Genomic DNA, 23,550 nt, shown 5'->3' on the forward strand with positions numbered 1-23,550 from the left:
GGGCATGGGATGATAAGCTCATCTTCTTTTTTTATGATCAGTAGATGTACCCACAGTGAGATAGTCAACAACCTGCTTCTCTGTGTGTTTGGTTTCCCCCATGATATGGATACAATCTCCAGGGAGATATGGAGATGTGCCAATATTTCATTAACCCTGTGAGATATTGGTGAAACAGAACAAGGTGGGGGGTAAGCGAGAGAGCAATGTGAATCTGTCAAGGGGGAGGCGTCCAAAGCCCAGTGGTGAAATCAATCCACGTCCTTGAGACATCCAAATCTGTTGTGGGTGGGAGCCCCATTCCACCCTCCATATTTATCTTGCCAGTGATTGGATGGCCCACCCTGCATAAAGTTTTGTTCCGGGATCGTGTTCCAATTCCGGTTTACCCCCATGTGGGAGTGAGAACGCGGGGGATAGAAATAGGTTAGTGGTCTGGTTGCTATGGGTGAGTAAGCACCATGGCCGCTCCATGAGTGGATAAAGTGTGCAGTGTTGGGATCTTTGAATAAGACAATTACACAATCACCTGAGATGGATTTGTGCGAGGTCCCTATCCAAGGGACCCGTCGCACCATAAGAATTTTACTTCTAAGGTGATTGGGCAGTGGCCTGTTCACATTAAGCCAGTGGATGACCTTATTTTTTAGTGACCCAAAGTCCTCCTGCTGTTGATATGGGATTTCTGGCACCCCCGTGAGGACTGCTACATAGGGTCTTACATCTGGGGGAAGATCAACATAACCCCTATAGTGATTTTTAGTAAATGTATCTCTCTGTGGAATAGCGTTGTAAGTGTCGCGATTTTTAGGCCTCGGGGCTGCCTGCACTTTAGGAGCTGGTACAGAAGGGGCCGGGAGCTGGTTTGCACTTCCTGCTACTTTATTAATGGGGGTACTTGCAGGGACCTTTTGCCGGGGTTTTGGGACGGGTTTGATCACCGGAGAGGATGGGAAAGTGACAGCAGCTACTGTTGGAGTGTGACTCGCAGCTGGTGGACTAGTTGGTTTATTACCAGATAGGGTCAGGGTGGCCAGATTTAAAATACTTTTTTCAGTCTCGAGAAGCTGGGTTTCTATTCGAAACAGTCTGACTTCCAACAGGGTAAGGAGTTTTTTTAGCGTTTCCCACACAATCGTTAAAAATTCCACATCCTTTCCTTGAATCATACAGAGTGGTGCCCCACCATTCTCACTTTCAATTATCAGATTCTCGTGCTCCCCCGTCGACTTAACTGGACTAGATTCTAGTACTAAAGGGCAACTATTTTCTACGGGAAGGAGTGGGTGGGATGGCTGGGCCAGTACTTGTGAGGGAAACTGTGTCTTCGCTACCTTAGCCTTTTTCCTAGAATAGGCAGTTGTGGTCTTACGCTTCCGTTTCAATCAATAAAATCTTTATTCAGATAAGTATTCAACCATAAAAGCACATAATAAAACAATTATTCACTTCAAAGTTAAAAATAAGCCTCTAAAACACATTAATCAAGTTTTATTTTAAAACATATTGAAAAAGCATGACAATCAGAGGTTAAAAATTCCTAATATATATCTTTTCCTTAGCCTCAGAGCCTGAATGATAAAATTTAAAACAGCAGTACAAATCATTTATGACTCAAGGCGCTGAATGAAAATCAAACCCTCATTATGTGACTTAAAAGATTTCCCTCTATGAACAGCACACAAAAAGCGTAAACTATGGTAAGCATACAAAGGGCAAAGTAGCATAAAATGCTTAGTGGTTTAACAAAAGATTCCATTGTAGACATAACTTGGTGATGAAGCAAACAAAGATCCAGAAACTGGAAAATCCCCTAAGAAATGGGTCATATTCAGTTGCAACCACAAAAGATATCATCTATGTTCCGGAGCTATAACACACGAAAGGTAGGGTTCCATACCTTTACTTGTAGCAAGCAAGATGTGGTACTGGATTCTTACTATATGAATTGCTTTCTCCAGCCTTGTATTTTCCTGGTAAGTCGATATACGACGAGAGAAGTAAAATAAAATGTTTAAAATATAAAACCAATTACCTTGTGCTGGCCCCATCTCCGACTCAATACATTAATGGGGGGACGTCTGGTCACCATCCTGAGTGTATCAAACCCTAATTGTGGTATCTTGGTGCTAACTTTTCAGTGTCATTTGGTTGAGATAATCGATTCCAGCTGGCTCCATAATAACCCATAATTTGTCTCTTTCTACTAAATCAAATGCCAAGGAGAGTTCCATGAAAGCCATAAGCATGGCTCCTCACCTGGTCTTGACATATTTACCTAGCATAATAGACAAATGTAATGCTTGTTCAGAAGTGCCCAAGCCTTGGTGGAACCCATATTGGGCCTCCAAAAAGATGCTCTATCTGCTGCCAAAACCCTCCTCTAACCATCTTTGAATGCCCCTACATCCAGAACATTTAGGGGGGCACAGGTCATCAAGGATGGGGAGGTTACGTATGTCACACTACTACCACCTGCTCCATTGAAAAAGGCCACACACCACTTGAACAAGTGGAGATGAATTGACCATGGTAAATCAATCTTCAAAACCTTTGCTATTCCTATCTACTGAATAATCTTGCACCTTAACCACCCGTTGAATGCCCTTTACACAATCAGGAAAAGAAGGGGGAGTGTTCTTATGTTGCACTAGCAAACAATCTCTCCCAGGGAGCATTAATACCCAATGATTGGTGTTGGTGTTGAGTCAATCATTGTCATCTAGGGCAGCAAGTGGCAGAAACCTATTATGGATTTGGATTACCCTTCTGGACAACCTGCAATGGGAAAGTAGGGGCAATAGAATCATCCCTTGACCCCCGATTGTTAGAAAGGTGGGGCTGATAAAAAAACAAAAAAACAATGGGACATTGGAGCAGGAAGTAGGAAAGCCATTAGAAGTCAGCCTGCTGCCGGAAAAGATCGATTGTCATGCCATTTCTGGGTTCCTGCAGAGAATAACTATACAGTCTCCTTCTAATGTGACCTTACTCTCCTCAACATGAGGATTTTATGACATTCCTTAAGGGAGATGGTGCAGTTTCTTGTGAGCCAATGGCAAACTTTGTTCTCTTCCTTGTCCCATGACAATGGTGGTACTCCAACTAATATTGCTGCATTGGGGCTGAATTCCGGCAGAAGACTTCAAATCTGTTGAGAAGGTAGAGCACCAAAGTTGGAAGGATGACTATTTGTAGGCAAGATGCAAAGAGGTCTTTGATGATTTGTAAATGCCCGGGACTGAATCTTACAGATCTCGGGTTGTGGACTCCCCCTTCAGACTATACGATTAGACTCCTCGATTACAAAGGTGAATTTGGAGCTCTCTTGGGACTGCATATTGGATCTCCCAATGGTTTAATGGAATTCTGAATTGTAGGATTTTGTTTTTAGACAGAGAAGGGCACCAGCGGGCATCTTACCACTGACTGGGTCTTGACTGCATCTGCTACAACTATTAATGTATTCTCTAGGGTGCTAATTGTTTCCAGGATACGAGCCATGGCAGCAGTGAACATATTTTTTGATTTGTTCCAGAAGCCCAGCTTGTGTAAAATTAATTTTAATGGGCATCAGATCTATACTTCCTGGAGAGCTTGAAAGCTTTTGATTCCCAGACTTTGATGAGGATCAAGATGAAGAGGATCTAAGGCCAGGTTTTTTACGGTGTTTTAGATTAGGGCCAGCTTCCCCCTCTTGTTGTTTTCTGCCATCAAGTCACATCAAACAGCATTAGTAACAGGGTCAGAAGCTGTCATTATTAGGCCAGAACTCATATCCCACTCCTCAGTTCCCAGGACAGAGTTTATATTTGGTTGAAGAGTTATATCCTTAGACCCATTTCCTATACCCGAGGGTGAGATTGCGTTGTCATGTTGAATCAAATTATGTTGCATGGTAATGAAATGTGCATTTTCCCCCAGATCCAATGATAAGCTTCTCTTGACCAACTATATCTCCTTTGAAACAACACTAATGGTTCTACTCCAGAAGGCATCCAACGTAGTGCCGGGCTGGGAGTGTATAGAGCCAGTCTATTTCTTTTTTCCAGTCTGCAATGTATGATTTCCCATGAAAAATACACTCCACAGATTTAAAGTATAAAATATCACTCACCACAGAAATAAAATGTCTCTAGGAAGAGCCAAAGGTGGTGTCCTAGCCCAGCCTCTTCTGGCTGATTGTGAGCAAAGGTGGGCCAGGTCTTGGCCCAGTCTTCACATGGGTGCACACCCAGTCACTGCCCGTGCACGTCCTATGCTGCGGGGAGCAAGACGTGCTTTAAGCATGGTTTCAAAAGTCCCTCGCCCTGCTTTTCCTCCAGGTTGTTGAGGGCATTGCTGTGGGACGTAGTCCCACCCCAATAGACAATTCAGATAAGTGTATTACCACCAATATTGCTGAATTGCTGACCCCTATAAGGATCATAAGCCTGATTAGTCATGGGCGAATTTTGCGGATCTCGCGTTCGCGAATTTTGCGGATTTGCGAATTCGCAATCCGCAAAATCCGCGAATTCCCGCGAATTTGCGGATTTTTTTTTTTTGTGTTCGCCCGTGTTTCTGCCAGTTCGCGAGGGTTTTTACAATTTCGCAATTTGCGAACTTACCTGTCGGGTCGCAAGTTTTGCAAACTTGTTGTTTCTACGTGTCCAGCCTGTTTGGGACACTCTTCTTCATCACTGCCACTCTCTGTCACCACTGCCACTCTCTGACTACTCATGCCACCCTCTGGCCCACCCATGCCACCCTCTGTTTCATCACCACACCCTCTGGTTGTCCAGTGTACATTATTTTCGGCAAAGCAAAGCACACCTTCCCTGCCTCAAGTGACCTGAATTAATTTGGGGCTGATTAATGTGTCACAGAATATTTTTTTAGCTGGCACCTGCTTCCTTAGTGCGCCCTGATTAGTGATATTTTGCACTTGCTAAGTGCTTTCATTGTTGCAAAATTAGTTACAACACCTGCCCTGCCCCAACTGACAATAATGAATTAGGGGCTGATTAATGGATTTTAACTTCCAGCCTGGCTCCTGCTTGTCTCCCTTAGCTGTAATTCAGGACCTTTGTGGCATATGTGTAACTATTCTGAGGTTCAGAGCAGGGTCACATAATAGTTGCAACTGGCAACTGAACTCTGGAGGGGCCCCTCAGGAAGCACTACAGGAAATGGCTACTAATGATGAGCCTGAACTTTTGAACCTGGCAAGTAGTTTCAGTTTTGCTAAGATCGTATTTCTGCAGTTTAGCACTTATTCGCGGGGCGCGAAATTGTACTGGGAAGCCGCGAACTCACGCGAACAGTGCGAGCAGTGCGAGCAAAATCCGCTGCTCGCGGATTTGCGGATTTTGTGGGAGATTCGCGAATCTCGCGGATTGCGGATTTCCCGAAAATCCGCGAGCGGAACGGATTTTCCGCCCATACCTAAGCCTGATCCCCTGGGTGGCTCCAGGAACATAAAAAAGCTGAAGAGGACATTCCTGAGAAGAGGACATGGACTAGACTTTGCTGTTGCCCTCTGCTTGACACTCTGAGAGTTTCTACGTTTTTCCTGTGTGGTCCTGGAAACCTTGAAAGTGAACTCATTGGTTGTGAGCCTTTTCAAAACGTTTGCTCCAGAGCTTCAAGGGGACTGACCTCGAAAAGCAGAGGACTGACTACTGTCCACGGCGTCGGATTGAAAGTCATGTTTGTCCCACATGGAGAAGAGTTTTTCCTCCGAAAAATTACAACTTTTCACTTTGGGATTTAGAAACTTTTTTTAACTTCCTTATTCCAGATCCTAGCAGGGCCAATCTAGTTGGTTTAGTCCACCCATGCACCATCACGTTCAGCCTCAAATTGTGCTTAGGTCATGGTCTACCACAACCATTGACTACCATTGGGGCACTGCAATTTTTTGCACTATTTTCACTTAATTCTTTAAAAAAATTAATATCTCTGATTCCCCTTATTGGATTTTTTATTTTGTTTTGATTTTTACTTATTATATTTTTCTCAATGTTTATAAATCGGAGTGAGATTTTTTGTGCTGTGCTTTCTAATTTTTAACAGTTTTGATACTTCTAAATGCTATACACATTTGCATTTAGTTGAGCCTGTCTGCTCTGTACCATAGCTACTAGGGATTGAGCTCAGGTTTAGATTAGCGAAACATTTGACTATACCTAAGAAAACAGTAACGTCAGTTTGTGGTGGATACCAATCTGACACCAATTTATAAACCACTTTCCCACAAAGTGCACCACCAATGTAATACCTCTTTGATGCAGTACAGCACAATTTAGCCTTACTTAAAGCAACTTTCAAACACAAATCAGGATTTGAGTTGGAAAGGAAATGCCAAACGACACTTCGCCCCTGGTTTTCATCTCAGCGCAAAGTGTTTTCCCCATATTAGGCTTACGAATTAATTTTTGTCCAATATCCAAAAGGACTAAACTGAAATATACGATTCCAAATAAGCATTACTGAATATGGCAGGATCCTATAGCTATATTTTTGCTACCAGTTCTTTGGGATTTGTTTGCTATTGTGATTTGCCCACAAATCAGTGTTCAATTGACGCTTCATTAATCTTCTAGAGAAAGCCAACATGCATTTGCTGTCAGTACTATTAATATTGGTGACTTTGCCGCTATTTTCTCATTCCAAACACAAACTCTCTTCCATATCATGTGCCAATTTGCACTGCTCAACCCTAGGACTTAATTAGGAGGATCAGAAGTTTTAAGGATTAAAAAACAAAACTCCAAAGGAATTCATCTTTTAAACTCGTAATCAGTCAATTGCTGGCCTATTACCTGCTTCAGGGAAATGACTTGTGCCTACAGTCACTTTACTTTTAAAAATGCTCTTTTTAAAATATGTCTTTTAATGGGAAATTTCATAATCGTGACTATCACGCACCGAGAGGTAAATACAGTATATCTGAAGTCATAACCCTTCTTGGGGTCTCCCTTATTAGCACAGAATTAGCATATGCCCTGGGCCAGGTGTGTCATAGTGTTGGATTTTCCTTGCATCAAGCGTGGTGACGCAGGGGCAACGCAATACTAAAGTCACATTTAACAAGCAATGCAAGGCCACCTTGCGTGGCCCTGCTTTGCTTGTTAAATCGGAAGTAAGACAGAGCAACTCTCTGCCTTGCATTACTCTACCCTGGGAAGGCATTGGAGGGGTAGAGCGTGTGTGTTCCCACGCATTCACCCATGGATTATGCGCCAGCGCAGGCAGAGAGAGCCGGAATGCGTCATATATGGGTAAATATGGCCCAGCAAGTTCACTTGCTGCATTACAATGCGTGAAAGATTGGTAAACCAGACTCCAAGAGTGCATTTTCGAGCTGAAAAGTAGTCCCTTGAGCATAAAGATGAAGATGGGCAAAGTAGAGTGGGCCAGGAACTAAAAAGGGGTGACAGAAGTCTGCTTCTCTTCTCACCACTAGAGGTCGCTAGTGCAGTTACTTTAAATGGCTGGGGCAGTAAACCTAAGGTAAATGTGCTATTTTCGTGGCAAGTCCACTAACAAATGTTAGCCTCTGAACGAACAGGAAGCAGGCGTAGCAATGCTAGTTAGAGCTTTGCATTGTTTCTAACATATCACAAAAAAAACTATGTTACTAACTAAACTTTTGTTTTTGGGTGTGGGAAAACGGAGCTTAGTGCCTTTCAAAGTCGTATTTGCTTTTGGCAAGGGAGTGGTGAGCTCAGAGATGTAACGAAAGTAAAGTTCATGAGGCTCGCATTTCAGTGTCACTACTCTGGCACTCAAACCCCTGTGGCGGGGCGAGTGAGAGGTGGCGTAGGCCGTAAGGCACCCTATAGGGCTCAGACACATCTCCCATATAGGTAGAGTGAGTGCTTCCAGTCACTGAACTAGACCTCAAAATACAAGAAGTAAACAAAAACAGGAATCGACCAGGGATCCCTTACCAGAACCTGCCGCTCGCCCAGGCAATAATGAGCCGTGCCCATTATCAGCAGCAACAGAAACCTTCCCGGTTAAGAGGATTAGGAGGGAAAGTTCCCGGTAAACGGACAGCGCTGCCTCCGCACATGGACTGATGGAAAGATGAAGCGCGCGTTGCGAGCAGGCTAGAGGGTGGGGGGAGCTGACAGCCGGGAAGGGCGCTGGGCGACTCGGGTGACTCGTAGCGCGTCGCTGGTGGAGCTCCCGGGGTTGCCCACTTGGGACGTCTGCGGCTTCGACGTCTGCACAGGATAAGAAGTGCCTGAGCACTCCTGGTACCACAACTGCGTGGAGCGCTTCAGCAGCGCACGCTCGCCAAAGGTTGCCAAGTCGACTTTTTTTAATTGTTTTCCACCCACTTGGATGTCGATAATATCAAATTGAGCCACCTCAGGAAAAACCTATGCTATATAAGAGGCAGCCAGGAGCGGTGATGGTGTAGCCTGCTGAGTACCTGGACGTCTGCAAACTTTTATGATAAAAAGAAGGGGCTGCCGCCTCCTCACCTGCTTCATCGTTTACTGAAGAGGCATCGGATTCACGAAAGGAAGGCACACCTGGAGGTCTTGTTAAAGCAGGTAAATCACCGGAGGGGTGCCGGGGTGGGGGTGTTATCTCTTTGTTCTCACACTTCCGCTTACTCATAAGTCTATGTGCAGGTTACTGCTCCAGTATTTTAGATACTTGAATCTAGTTGTGGTAGTAGCATGCATTCAACAATGACTTTTATACTACTTGGCTAGGCAGGCATACCCCCGATCAGACTGACATACAGACAACCAGAGCAGCGGAAAGTTTGCTAAGTACGAAGGTAGATTAGACAGACATTCCTAGGAGACAGGCGGCCACGATGCAAGCAGGCAGAAACACAGAAAATTAGAGAGAAAGGGACGGGTACATAGCATTAATACACAGGCACAGAGGAGCTGGTAGGGATAGGTACCGTAGGGATGAAAGCCCGGAAGACAAACATAGTCAACACACTTAACGATATACTGACTGACAAACAGTGGTACACGGGGGTAACTGGATAGACAGAGATAAAAAAAAAATCATACATTGGCAAATATAGAAAAAGTTGGAAGAAAAACATATATGCATACAGCTTATATATAGTTTTTGTACAGATTGAATGACACTATATAGTTAGAAAGATATGCATGCAGCCAGAAAGACAAAGGGGAGGGAAGGATAGAGAAAATATACAGAAGGAACCCACATTGACAGACGGAGATGGTCTGAACACACATATTTGATTGCATTCCCTCTGCAGCTGGACAGAATAGACAGACAGACAGGCAGGTAGATAGACAGACAGACAGACAGACAGACGGACGGTCGGATAGATAGCTAGTTTGTTAGTTTTAAATCCGAGATGTGCTGATGGATGGATGGATGGATGGATGGATGGATGGGTTATGGGTTTGGGAGCTGGCTGGGTTTGAATGGGTGGATGAGCTGCATGTAAGGATGAATGGATGGATGGACGGGATTAAGGGGTAGCTGGATGGGTTTGAGAGTGTGGATAGGGTGTATGTGAGTATATGTGAATAGATGAATGGATGGATTTATTTATTTTACGTGGATGCTAGATGAGTGGCACTATGGGTTGGATGGATGGATAGCTATGGGATAGATGGGCAGATGGAGTGAGGGACGGGGATTCTGTATACAGACATAGTTAATGGAATAATGGATCGACGAAAAGGGAAATATTCAAATTCTCAGAAAATGTGTTTGGAACAATATTTCAACAGAGCCTGTCTGCCCTGCAGAGGGCATTCAGCCCAGCAGGCACGCTTCCCTAAGCTGAGTTCTACGTGTACACAGATCCGTTCTTCGCAAACGTATACATGAGAAGTGCAGTGAAAGTGCGTGGGTGATGTTTGCATACTTTTTGACGAGGGTCTTGCAGCTTTCCTCCCGTGAACATGTGTTTGCGTCTCGCAGCAGCGGGATCCGGAGCCGGAGCTGTCGGAGGCTGTCCCCACCTGCCTGACCGCCATGAGCCAGCCGAGATGCCCCTTACAGATGGCGCTGCTGCTCTGCATGCTGACGGCCGGAGGCTGCAAAGAGAGGACCGAGCCGGTCGAGCTCCGAGACAGCGCCGTCCTCAACCTCATCATGGACATCATACAGGACTTGAGAAACTACCACTTGGCCAAGGAAAACGGGGTGCAGTTGTACTCCAAATTCACAGACTACAAACTGGACGATAAGGAAGCCCCCGACTACGGGCACTATCAGGACGAGCAGAGAGTCGGTGAGTCTCCCATTTCCGCCTCTCCCGTTAGTTTCAACATCACTACTCTGTTAGTATGAACGTGAAACCGGGCAGAGCACGAGCACAACTATTAAGGCCGGGCTTGTTGTCTTGTGAGGTAGGCAGGGCTTGGGGGAGGTGGGTGGTCTCTTTGGACTGGGATGCAGTAAGAGTGGGGCAAAATAGAATTGTATCGAACGTGCATATTATCCAAGGAGATCTGTTTTTACCACCTAAAAATGCATATATGGTGCGGCACAGTTAGGGCAGTACATTATATCAGAAAATGCAACAAAGTGTTTGGCTACAGATATTGCACAGTAACTCCTAACTATTCATTCGTGTCCATTATTGCCCCCAGGGGTGCTCTGGTAAAAGTATTATAAGTACCAAGGCAAAACGATGAGTGAATTACGTTTTGTCACCGGAGCAGTGCAGTGGCTTTTGTTCGACGACAATTCACGTTACTTTGTCCAAATTTGAGCAATCTACTCCTCAATATTCCTTCTAAAAATTGGGTCCACCCACTTTTCTCCATTGGAAGATTGTCCTTCTCGGTCATATGTGTTTATATACTTTGGTGTAACTATGTCTCACGGTTTGTTAAACATTTGTCATTTGATACTTGAAAAGGTCATGACCCCTGAGAGGTTAAGCCTTGTAGGGTCGTGATGTTGTAATTACTCCGTGAGTCTGCACGTATGGTTTAGCTACGTTGTTCTAACATGTGTAGTAGTTAGAAATAACTTTGCGTAACCAGAACCTGCCCATACGCGGCTAAACCCGTCCATTAAGATAAAAATCAACCTGAATAAGACACCTGGCCGTGATAATAATAAGTGATGTTTTTTCCAGCCAGCAACACTTTACTGTGGTAATCGAGAATTTGAAATTTGCACTTTACTTGTAATTGTATCAACGTGTGTTTATTAGTACACTTGCCCTAAATAACACGTGTAATTGGATTAGATGTATTACTGATGTTGTGACTACATAAACAGTTCCATAATTATGCTTGGAAAGTTATGCCACAGCCTTGTCATGTGACATATTCATTGTGCTACTGATTCCTCAATGAGATATTGTACATAGCGTAAACTTTTCTCTACCCCCTCTCCAAGTTTTTATATGATCCATGACTGCTAAGTACACAGACCGTGATGTGCCTCGTCGTCATCCATGGATTATGATTTTACCTATTACATCACTTATGACATGTTAAATTACATTATTTATACTATCACTGATGATATCAACGATAGTGTTCCAGTTATTATACTCCGAACCATAAAAAAGGGGAAAAGAGGTGAATTTAGGGGTTTTTAAGTTTTGTTTTGAAACGATACCTGCACATTAGCTGTATTGTTTCAGTGAATATCTGTCTTTTTTTTTTTTTACAAAAGAATAGTCTTAGACCCAAAGTTAAGTATAACTTTACTTTAATCTTTTTCAGTGAGTTTCATTTTTTTAGATCACATACAACTGTTTCCTGCCCCTAAACTCCCAATTACAGCTATTGACCACGGTATACTCCCTTTAGTCATGCACAATAGGGATTAGCCAAGCTATAATGCATTAAATTATTTTAATGTTTTTATCAGAATTCAGGACTTCTGTGTTGGAATCACAAATCCTTAGACCACAGAGTCTAATATTCTTAATTGTGAATCCATTGATGAAACCCTTTTTTTAAATAATATTAATTGTAATGCTGCATGGGTCGCTTTGGTTTTAGGGGACAGGATAAGTGCACCCTACAGTCTTGTGCCCTTTTTGTTTTTATTTTCCCCAAAACAGTGCTCAGTGGACCGTATTTAATAATGGAGGCTGCAAGAGGAATTTTCTGTGACAGCCACCCAATCACCACACTGTGGATTCGACAATCTCCACCAGATTCCTCAATCAATTGGAGAAAAAGCTTCTTAGTTTAATGGTGTCTCTTTTCTTAAATTGGATTAGCAACTTCTCTGTAGATTCACAAATCAGCAGAGTATCCTTGGATTAACAGGCCAGATAGCTATGAAATTATACCCACAGTGGAGCACTTTTTAATTGGTAATATCTTGAAAATTACTCAAATGATTTACATTAAGCCAAGCAAATGCACTGTGTAAAGTTCTACTAAATTGCCAAGTCTGGTGCAATTTTGTGTAGCCATTTATTCTTTATCGAAAAGCAAAGAATTCTAGGTAAGTTAAAATGAGAAATATCACTTTTGGGAAACTCAGCGTTTTTTGGTCCCACTGGACAAATCGGCATTAAACTTGCCATGAAGAAATCTGAGTGAATGGACTTTTATGTTTGGAATGTTTCATTCAGATGTGTCAAACAGTGCCAAAGTTCTCATAAAGACAAAAAATGCCTTCTCAATGGAAAGTCTTCCTTAACCATAACAAAACAGCACTATCGCCGCTTGTAAAATATATATTTTGTAGAAGTTATGGTTAAGTTGTGCTTTCCATTCTAAATGCATTTTTGGATTGGCCTGTAACTCTGGTCGCCACTGATGACTCGACACATAATTTGGCACTCATTTAGCATAAGTAGCTATGGTCCAACATGCCAATTGTCCTTCACTTCTAAGCATGGGGAAAAGATTAAGGAGGTCGAAAATACATGTTCATTTTAGCTCCCATAGGAAACTTTGCTCACTGCCATAGAAATGCTGATTGCATTTATGCCAAACAAGGCATGGATGCAGAACGTTATTTATAAAGTGTGCTTTCTGTGGTTAATATAAATCTGGTCAGTAGTGTTTCAGGTGTTAACATTTGATAAAGGTTGCAGTTGGGGCCAAAAATTGATAATACTTTTGTATATCATGACAACTTAAAATTCATTATTTTGATTTGCTTCTAACTTCAGCACCATTTGACAAATTCACATGAAATTTCACAGACACTTAGCAGGTTTAGCCATCTATTTGTATTTCAAAATAATGCGTATTCATCAACGTATGGAGTTAAAAAAGTGGGCAAAAAGTATTCATTTTCTAACAATTTTGGCATTCTGTAACAAACTTGCCTACAATTTGGCAATATTTTGGAAGCATTCGTTTTAAATTTGTATGTCAAATTTTATACCAGTCTCTCTAAGAAAGCAAAGATACATTGCCAGTTGGTAATACTTTGGTGCTGCTTAAGGAATCTGCATGAAACATGGCAGTCAGTTGGGAAGTTACACCTAGTGTAGGTATTAAAGGTATTGTGCTGATCCAATAAGGTTTAGCTAATCTTAAAGGTAGGGTAAATGTTTTTTTTTATTTACTTGTAGGCCTTTTTAAAGGATCTCCAGGTAATATGCCGAAACTTACATGTATAGCTTACGATTACTAAAAAACACGATGATTCATGAGTGATGCTCATTAAAGAAGGGGGCGGGGGCTGTGAAAAAGTGTTGATTTGCTAATAACATCATTGGCATTATTGATGAAGCCACAAAGACGGCAGATGTTTAGTCGGTTCAGCTTTTTGTTGGCATTTCAGGTTTTGAGCAGTTCCATAGAGGTGGGATGTAAAGATAAATGGCGGTAATAAAAAATGCATTTACTACTAACTTTGGTGCTGTTTGATGTGTCGCCACTACATTTTGCAGACAATTGGCAAATTGAGCCCAGAGCCAATATATCACGTTTCAAACAGATCAGATGGAGGCAAAGTTCAAAGGCAGCGGAAAACATTTCTTGACCATTTATAACGAGAGGTAGATGCAGTACCCAGACGAAGGCGAGGCTCATGTAGCCATATGACTTTTGCACATTACATTTTTTTTAATGAGATTTATATAGCGCGAACTAGACCCGAGGCATCAGAGCCCTTTACATGAGCACACGTTGTGTTTCAGATGAACACATTAATTTTAATATTAAGTGATTTGCCCTGAATCACAGGATGTTGAGCGTCGATGCCGAGATTCGAACCCAGTTCTCCAGATCATAAGGCTACATCCTCTCTCCAAGGTTGTGCACAACGCAGCTCATCTTCCAAATAGAATTGTGTACTGGGTCTGCACCAATACAGTCTTGCATGGCATGCAGTGGGAACATGGCAGATGAAAAATGTACAATGTAAAGCCCCCTAGAAAACTACTGTTTATGGTTCAGAAAATGCAAAACTAAAAAAGCCATGAAATGCACCACTTATGGCATGAAACCCACACCATAGATCAAACCGCCCGTCATGAACAGTGTACCACAATGCTGCTGACATGTTAAAAAAAAAAACAGTTTACCAAAAGCAAATCATGGCCTGGAATATGATTTATAGGGTTCATTGCTTATTATGCATACCATAACTGGTACATTTCTGGGCTTTTTTGATTTTGTGTTCGCTAAACCTTAACTAACCGTTACGTTTTTTCAGTGAAAAAGCGTTTGACTGAAATTAGAATGCTCAGGTTTAGTTTGCCTTTCATGAAGAGAATGTTGATTAACTAACTGCTGGAACTGACACATTCTGGTTGGCTGAGACGAGGCCCTAGCCAGGCAGAATCTACCACTCCCATCAGGGGTGGGTGATTGCACTCACAGTATATCTTGCGCCCACCCTTGTGTAGCTTGGCACTGAGCAGTCTGGCTTCTCAGAGAGGCAATGTGTAAAGCATTGGCACAGCACTCTTAAACAACAAAATACACTGAGTGTCACAAAGAGGCTTCAAACTTGGTGAATGTAAATAACGTTTATAATCAACACACACATTAATTAACACAATATGAACATCAAGTATTTCTGTGCATAAATCACAGTTAGAAATATCAATGCCAGTACTAGGCCCACACGTATGAAAATGACATCAGTAATATGCACAATTGGGAAAAATCATACTTTACCCTCTAGCACCCTTATGCAGTGTGAAACGGTGTCAGAATGAGGCCCACCCTGGCAATTATTATAATTCAATACCACACAGATAATTACAACACTTTTAAACAGCACTGTGTGCGGTAAAAAACAATGTCAAATGTAATATTCTTTTGGCAAGGAATCAATGTGAAAACTAGCACCGCCTTGCAGTGTAATTAATAACTAGCAGTCACTCCCACACACTCACTCAACACTGATACACAGTGCCACGGATATCAGGCAGTTTTGTATGGAGAGCACTTACACACACACTTAAACAGCACAGTAACGCGATGTAGCTGATATCTGGCATGTACCTTATCAATGTACATGAACAACCCATGACTCAAGCCCTCCACCACCATTCAGCTAACTCCAACTACCCTCCACCATGGGCTGTAGATAAAGCAAACCTTCGCCCGATACTAGGTTGATCGCGGCTGGAGTCACACTTAGTCAGGGTCCCAGTGAAGAAGGTGGGGTTAGGTAGAAGGGCTTAACAGGTGCCAGTTGACAAATGGAAATTTGGCCACTACTCAGGAAGTTCATCCATGGTCTTTAGAGCAGAAGTGGGCTCAGGGCGAAAGTAGTTAAGTCCAAGGTTTCCACACTGTTCCTTCCAGCAACAGCCCAGTTCTGCAGAACACCGGGAGTGGGGTCATGCAGTCTCTTTACCCACTTCTGATTGTTCTCAGATAAGTCCCTTAGCCCAGTCAATCACTCTCACCACTTAGGCCCAATCCAGTCAATAATACCTGGGAACTCGAAGTCGTCGGAGCCAAGTGAGGAGTGAGTGGATGGTCCGCCGCACTGAAGCCACAAAAGAAACAATCGATGAATGGGAACTGAAGCAGGGCAGCCTCTCAGAAGGAGGCACCCCGTCAGACACACATTGATCAAAGTCATACCCAGGCAATTCGTGCACCATAAAACACAAATACGCTCCGCTGCACCTCCCTGGAAATGAGGCACAGCCTCTAGAGTGAATTGATACCAGTCGCTCAAGAAACAATTCCAGTCACAGAAAATGAAGAGTTGCAAACTCAGTACCTCCCTGAAAATGAGGCATAATGTGTGGTGTGTAGTGACCTGAGTCACACAGACAATTCCGGTCACACAATGAACCGTTGCAAATTCCGTCTACCCTGGAAATGAGGTACAGCGTCTGGTGGGTGTTGATAATGGTCGCACCAGACAATTCCAGTCACATACGATGAAGAGTTGAAAATTCCGTACCTCCCTGGAAATGGAGCACAATATCTGGTGCACATTGATACTGGCCACTCCAGACAGTTCCAGCCACACATAATGAAGAGTTTCAAATTCGGTATCTCGTTTGAAATGGGGCACCACATCTGCTGCGCGTTAATATGGGTCGCACCAGCTATTATTGACTAATCCCTCTTTACCACAGGAAATGGTTTGTCATTGTGAATCCAATGATAGGTAAGATTATGAGGCTGCTCCACAGGAAGCTACTATTGCAGCTTGATGTAATTTCAACAATTCCCCCAGGTTAACCAATGGGAAGAGCAAATCTCTGCGGTAGTGAAAGCTCGCATGGGTATTCTTCTATACCTGAGCAGGGAACACATATGTGTAACTGCCCTTCTTTTCACCTAACACTTGCTTCACCCCTTAAGACTTACTCTAGGAGTGTCATAGTGGTAGTGAAAGGACCCCTAAAGATTGGCCAGTGGTTTAGAAAGTTCAACCGGTGATTAAGTGCAATTGCGCACACACAGGCCTGCAATGGCAGGCTTGGCACATGTTTAAAAACCTCATTGGTGCAAGTGCGAACCCAACGGCCTGCAATGGCAGGCTTGAGACATGTTTAAAAACATCATTTAAGCACCACTTCTCAACGTGTATAGGAAGAGCACACACACTTTCACACTGCATTTACAGTGGGGAAGTGCCCAGAGCCCTCAGACCACTAAAAGAGAATCAGCAAAGCCCAGGAGAAAAAAGCAAAACATTTTGGGAAACACTACCTCAAGGGTGTCAGTCTAACACTTACACTTAAAGCTGTACAGAGTAGTTTGGGGCAGTCACTGTCATGAGGGATCCCATATTTCACAGCAATCCCAGTAAAATATTGATATATTTCATGGGACCATGGTTTCAAATGATATGGCAATTAGAAAGTTTTTTTTATTTGTAAAAATGTAAAGTTCAATATTGCACATTTACATTGTAATTGTATTATCTCAGCATCAAATCCAACAGACGCCTGTCCATTCAGGCTAAGGGCCCCCCAAACTTTTTACACGCAAGAAGAGTGTCTGTCAGGATGAACAAAGGTCAGCATGATAGACACTTTTCTAGTTCAGGTCAGGCAGCAACGAACTGGACAAGCAGAATATGTGCCTGCTCCTTGCTGCCTGAGCTGAACTTTGCCAGGGTGAGGATTTCTGAGCCCAATGGGCGTGAGCACCTCTGCCTGGCAAAAGTGTTGTCGAGGCCCTCTCCCTCGAGACGAGGAGGAACGTCATAGATTGTCTCGGACCTGGGTGCTTCAGTTGTAAGCCTTGTAGTGCATATGGCTGAATATCAATCAGTGACACCTTGTCACAGAGTAAAGTGGGTCAGCAGTCTCACTGACCCCATCCCACTCTGAAACGAAGTTGGGACTGATGTCTTCCCTCATTGGCTGACCTAAGGTCAACCAATAAGGTAAAGCAACTGTCCCACCATTCCTGGGACTTCCAAGGCTTGGGACTGCAGCAATAACAACCTTCCTGGGACCTCCAAGGTCTTCCTCTCAGAGAGATGCAGTTAAAGTTAGTGTTATGTGTGTTTCTTTATGTTTGGTGCATGCATGTGTGTATGTAAGAATGTATGTGTATTGGTATTGTAAATTGATACTTGTATAGCGCGCTACTCACCTGCAAGGGTCTCAAGGCGCTTGTACGAATGCCTCTGTGGAACCCATCCTGGCTTTCCCTGTGAGGCGTCCACTCCTGGGCACCCCCAAGGTGGAGGCCAGGCATCCTTAGCGTTGTGGGGGCCATTGTGGAGATTAAGCAAGCTATTGCCCAGAGTTGCAGAGTGGGACTCCATGATTGGAATATGCACCGAGGCGAGAATTATCTGGTCAGTGGAATTTTGAGCCCAAGACCCGCCGAGGCGGGGAATTGAACCCTGGTCCCGGGCTAAACCTCTGCATCAGGGTCTGCCGCTCTAATCATTGAGCCACACTTCTCCACTTTTATTGAATGTTGTGAATGGGTATGTGTGTTTACATGGGTGTTAGTGAGGTGTATGTGTGCATGTGTGGCCTCCCTCGCCACCCTGGTAAATTTACCACCCGCCACTGATTAAATCATCAATCTTCTTAATTCCTTAACCGCGACAGCAATTCGGCCGGGGTGCGGGCGTTCTAATGGGTGGGCAGGGCTGCGTCGGCTAACGGTCCTTCGCGCTACCAGGGAGGGAGGACTCCCGTCTGCCATTGGCCGAAGGGTGCACGGAACGGATTATTATTAACTTATAACATATATTCTATATAGATTATTATGCATTCAATATTCTTCACCTGATTAAGGCAAGATTCTGCCAAGGTTGTAGACAATATATTTGAGTATTCTACCCTTACTCCGTAGCTGGAACTGCGCATTACCGTTCCAGCGCATGATTTACTTAGCATGCTTTTAGTACGCATGCTACTGTTACTTCACCAATAGGTTTATTCGCAGACTCTCCACTTCATTGTGTTTATTTAAGGTGCTTCCGTAGAACCCGAATCTGATGACAGGAAGCATAAGGAGGGAGGAAGCATGATTGAATGTGAAAAGAGGGACCACGAGGGGGGGCTGTGTGGTAAGTGGGCTGTGTGTGTTTTTTTAGGGTGGTGAAGGGGTAGTCTTTTAGGTTTTAGGGTTGTGTTGTGTAGTGTAGCGTAGTGTATTTGTGTTTAGGGTAGTGTCGGGTCGTGAAGGGTAGTGTAAGAATGGAGGGACAGTACTTGGGGAAGGGGGAGGGTTGTGCAAGGGGTAGTAATTTAGGGTTTATGGTAGTGCTGTGGTGTCGTGCTATGGTGTTTATGTTGGGTTTTTGTGTGTGTAGTGTAGGATAGTGTCAGGTTGGGACGAGGAGGGTAAAAAGTGCTGTAAATGTAATGTTTTGTGCACACCAGTGAGGAGGACTCTGGGGAGAGGACTCTCTGTTTGTACAAAGAGCACCTCATTGATCAAATGCTCAGCAAGAGATGTGAGACTGGAGATGAATACAAAATTATCTGTTTCAAATCACCCTAGACTTGGGAGAGCTCCAGGAGAGCTTGTGGAACCCTCCTCTGTGAATAAATAATATCTTCATCCTCTGCGATCCTTGTCATCTCAGAATGTAACAATAGTATGAAGCGTTTCACGCCACACTCTTCCCATTTCTAAGCGTTGTAAAAGACGGGTTTCTCTAGTTTACCTAATCTTATTGTCCTCATAGCTTCTGTCTGGAGCCCCCCAAACCCTGAAGTGTTGATGGTGGATGTGCTGTAGATCTGGTGGTTTAAGTCAAGGGGTGCTACAAGGGACTTATTTGAAACAGATTTAAATTCATTAATGAGTTGTACATATGTAACGCACTCTTATGTATCCACAGGATAACCGTCTTATATCAACTGTAACAAATATATTGGTGGAAGGCAAAAGGAACATATAGAGCAAGAATCGTATTCAGTGTTCAAAAAATTCTTTATACTGCAACAAAAGTAGGGAGACAAATACAAATGAAGTAAAGCAAAAAAGGTCATGAACAGAGATCAATCAAATTTTCACTACAGTTCATAACTAGGAACATCAACTCCAGATATTTAAAGACACAACCAAAATTAATTAATAAAAAAGGGTTGCGAATTGGTGACAGAGCAACGTAACAGGAGATGATGGAGTGTCGACGTTTCGGTCTAGGTAGCAGTCGTCAGATAGACCATCATCAGGACGGTGTTTTTCTATGCAGGAAAACTCCCTATGCGAAATAATAAATGCAACATAATCAACAAATGTCTTTGAAATTAGAAATACATTAATAGAGAAATACATGCTCTATGCGTCAAATAAAACTTATGTAACCATTTTTTCTCAGAGGTCACTCCTTCCTAGTAACCACTGAGAAATAGTTTCTTAAATAAACCTGAGGCAGTATAGCTCAAATAGTAAATCTGCGTGTCTTTCACATGATAAAACTAATACATTAAAACAATAAATGAAAACGTGTACAGTTATTCATTAATAAAAAGAGGAACAAATGTTCATTAAAAAGCTTGCCAACGATTTCATTTGAATTCGGCAAAAATATTTACAGACATTTCTAAATTACCACACACTTGGAATTGCCATTCAAATTACATTACAAACATTGGTGCATTTATCAGAACATCAATCAAAAGAGGTTAGTTTGGTTTGTCACCTTGAATCCTCAAGTGGATCTTTTATGAGCACGGAAACAGCAGTGGCATATGGCAAGAATGTCCCATATGAGTGCGGGAGCAGCAATGGCGTGTGGCAAAGATGTCCGACACGGAGCTTCAACTAGAAAATAAGTGGAGTCCTATAAGGAGCCGGAGATCTGGTGGAGCTGCACCCGCAGATCACGGAGACCGGCCCCGGAGTGTGGGGAACGGTGACCGTGTGCTCTGTTGGTGCTGCGGGACGGTGTCCTCTGTGCACGTGCTCAAAGCTCTTGCCCCTGGCTTTTATCATAGATCTATACTGATTCCCTCCTTATTGGGAAATATTGAAAGTGGTGTGTGTATTAAAATAAAGCGGAGAAAGAGCATCGTTTTTTTATTGTCAATGTATTTGCGTAGTAATAGCATGCAAACGATAACATTGTGAAGTAATGGTTTTTGCAATGCAAAAACATCACACTAAAGTGATGCGTAGATATGGTCTGCTAAGTAACATCATACATTCATATATTTGTGTTTGAGATTAATGATCAACTTCGTAGTAAATGGGATTAGGTTATGTGGTTGCATTGGCGCCATTGGGCCTATGTGTGGCTTTTGACACCGCAGATCACCAGATTCTAATTTATAGTTCAGTGGTTGTAGTGTCCAAGGCATCTTACTCGCTAGGTTTCTCAATTTCTTAAATGTAAAAAATGAACAAGTGGCATTGCTGACTGTTAGAAATGGGGGTCTCTAGTTGGCAGATGTAGGTACCTTTGTCCAAATAGGAACCCTTGCTTCTAGTCAGGGTAAGGAGGATACACTTCTAAAATACCCCCTGCTCACCCCCTTGATAGCTTGGCACGAGCAGACAGGCTTATCCCAGAGGCAGTGTGTAAAGCATTTGTGAACACATACAGTAATGGAGTGAAAACACTACAAATGAATGAATGAATGAATGAATGAATGAATACCTTCTTGTAGAGCGCATGGCTACCCTCGAGCATCCCAGCGCTGTAAGACCGGAGGACGTTAGAAAGACACTCCTGAAACAAAAGTGTCTTTAATCGCTTCCTGAAAGCCAGACGGTTAGATTCATGCCTGATGTTGTCTGGGAGTTTGTTCCATCCTTTGGCTGCTTGTACAGAAAGCCGGCGGCCACCCATCCGAGCCAACTTTACCCTGGGTACTACCAGTAGATTACACTGGTTAGATCTAAGAGATCTCATCGATTGATGGCGGCGAAACAGGGGATCAAGAATGGAAGGGCCAGCACTATGGATGGACTTATGCGCCAGACACAAGGTTTTAAACAAAATCCTTTCCTGGATAGGTAGCCAATGAAGCGACCGAAGTGAGGCCTTAGCCGAACATCGTTTGGGGACTTTCAAGAGTAGACGAGCTGCACAGTTCTGTACAGATTGCAGAATTTTTATGGTACCAGCTGGAGCCCCCATGTAGACGACATTTGCATAGTCCAGCCGCGAAAGGATCAGCGACTGGACCAGCATTCGTCTAGCTTCGAATAGAAGGAGATCTAGAACTTTTGTAAGGACTCCCAGAAGTCCATCAAAAAGTCGCGGCCACCTTCTTGGCCTGGTATTGGCATCCTAGCGAGGAGTCCAGCCGAATCCCCAAGCTTTTTATTTGGGTCTTAGGCACCGGAGGGGGTCCCAGACAATGCGGCCACCAGGGGTCCAGGTTGATGGGGGCTTTATAGCCCAAAAGAATAATGTCCATTTTGGCCCCATTTAACTTTAAAAAAGAAGAGGTCATCCATTCCAGGACTTTGGTGAGACACGGGGTCAGATTATTGATCCCCTGATCTAAGGTATCGTCCCTCACCAAAGAAACAACCAGCTGCGTATCATCGGCGTAGGTGACAAGTTGGATTCCCCAGGGAAGCACCACCTCAGCCAAAAGTCTCATATAAATGTTAAACAAGGTAGGGCTGAGTGATGATCCCTGGGGAACGCCGTGATTCAATTGCAGCTGGCTCGCTGACACCTCTTCCTCAAAAACGGAGAAGCATCTATCCGATAGAAAGGAGTGGAGCCATTTAAAGGCCAGTCCGGAAACCCCTGAAAGACATAGCCGGTGCAGCAGGAGAGAGTGGTTCACAGTATCGAAGGCCGCGCTGAGGTCCAACAGGACCACCGCAGCGCAGCCTCCTGCATCTACAATGCCTCTGACTGCCTCCACCACCACTACCAAAGCTGTCTCTGTTCCTTGCTTGGCTCTAAACCCTGTCTGGGTGTAATGTAATGCACCTGTGGACTCAATAAAAGAAGAAAGGGCCTGGTTCATGTGTTTTTCAGCTATTTTGCTGAGACCCGGTAGTAACGAAATGGGCCTGTAATTAGCCAGGTCTTCAGGGTCCAAACTAGTTCTTTTTAGCTGGGCCCTGACCTTAGCCTTCTTCCAGTTGGGGGGCACTACTCCTGAGGCCAGAGACGCATTAATGACCTGCATTATCGCCAGGCATACCGTCCCCGATATCTGTTTAAGAACCGCCGGAGGTGCAGCATCCAGAGGGGAGCCCGATTTCAGGTTGCTAAGGAGACTTTCCACACTAGCCAGATCTAATGGCGGGAAGGCTTTAGGACCTCAAGATAAGTTTGGGGCTGCCTCCTCAGCCCCCTCATTTTCACTCTCCATTTTGTCTGGAGTATATGCCATTGGCGCAAAACTGGAGTAGATATTGGACACTTAGGACGCAAAAAAGGCAGCTAGGTCCTCACAGCGTTTCTGTGAGCTCAGAGCAGGACTGATGGCCCTAGGGGTAGTAACCAGAGATTGAAAGATTTTTAAATTTTCTCTGAGGGGATTAGCTGCTTCCGCAATTTTACCCTGATAGTATGTTGCTTGTGAAGTTTTCAATAGTTTTTTGTATGATCTCAGGGATGATCTGTATTCAGTTTTCGCCACAGGGGCATAGTCCTTTCTCCACTTACTTTCCGCTCGTTTGCACAGTTGTTTATGCTCCTTAAGTTCCCCAGAGTACCACGGTTGTTTATTAGGGCCCTTTCGATGTCGTACCTCTTTTTTAGGAAGGATGGCATCTAAGGTGGAATTAAGCC

At 43.6% G+C, this 23,550-nt stretch overlaps 1 protein-coding gene across 1 annotated transcript in view; it reads left to right on the forward strand.

Moving 5' to 3' along the window:
- Positions 1–7,812: 7,812 nt before the first annotated feature.
- The window catches only part of ALKAL2 (ALK and LTK ligand 2), a 221,856-nt gene continuing 206,118 nt past the window's right edge, over positions 7,813–23,550 (forward strand). Inside the window, exons 1-2 of the mRNA XM_086925202.1 lie at positions 7,813–8,552; positions 9,925–10,237. Of these exons, the coding sequence (XP_086781328.1) occupies positions 9,979–10,237 (259 nt within the window). The 5' untranslated portion in view covers positions 7,813–8,552; positions 9,925–9,978. The remainder of the gene's footprint in view (positions 8,553–9,924; positions 10,238–23,550) is intronic.

The sequence above is a fragment of the Lissotriton vulgaris genome, chromosome 6, assembly GCF_964263255.1.
Source record: "Lissotriton vulgaris chromosome 6, aLisVul1.2, whole genome shotgun sequence".
NCBI lineage: Eukaryota > Metazoa > Chordata > Amphibia > Caudata > Salamandridae > Lissotriton > Lissotriton vulgaris.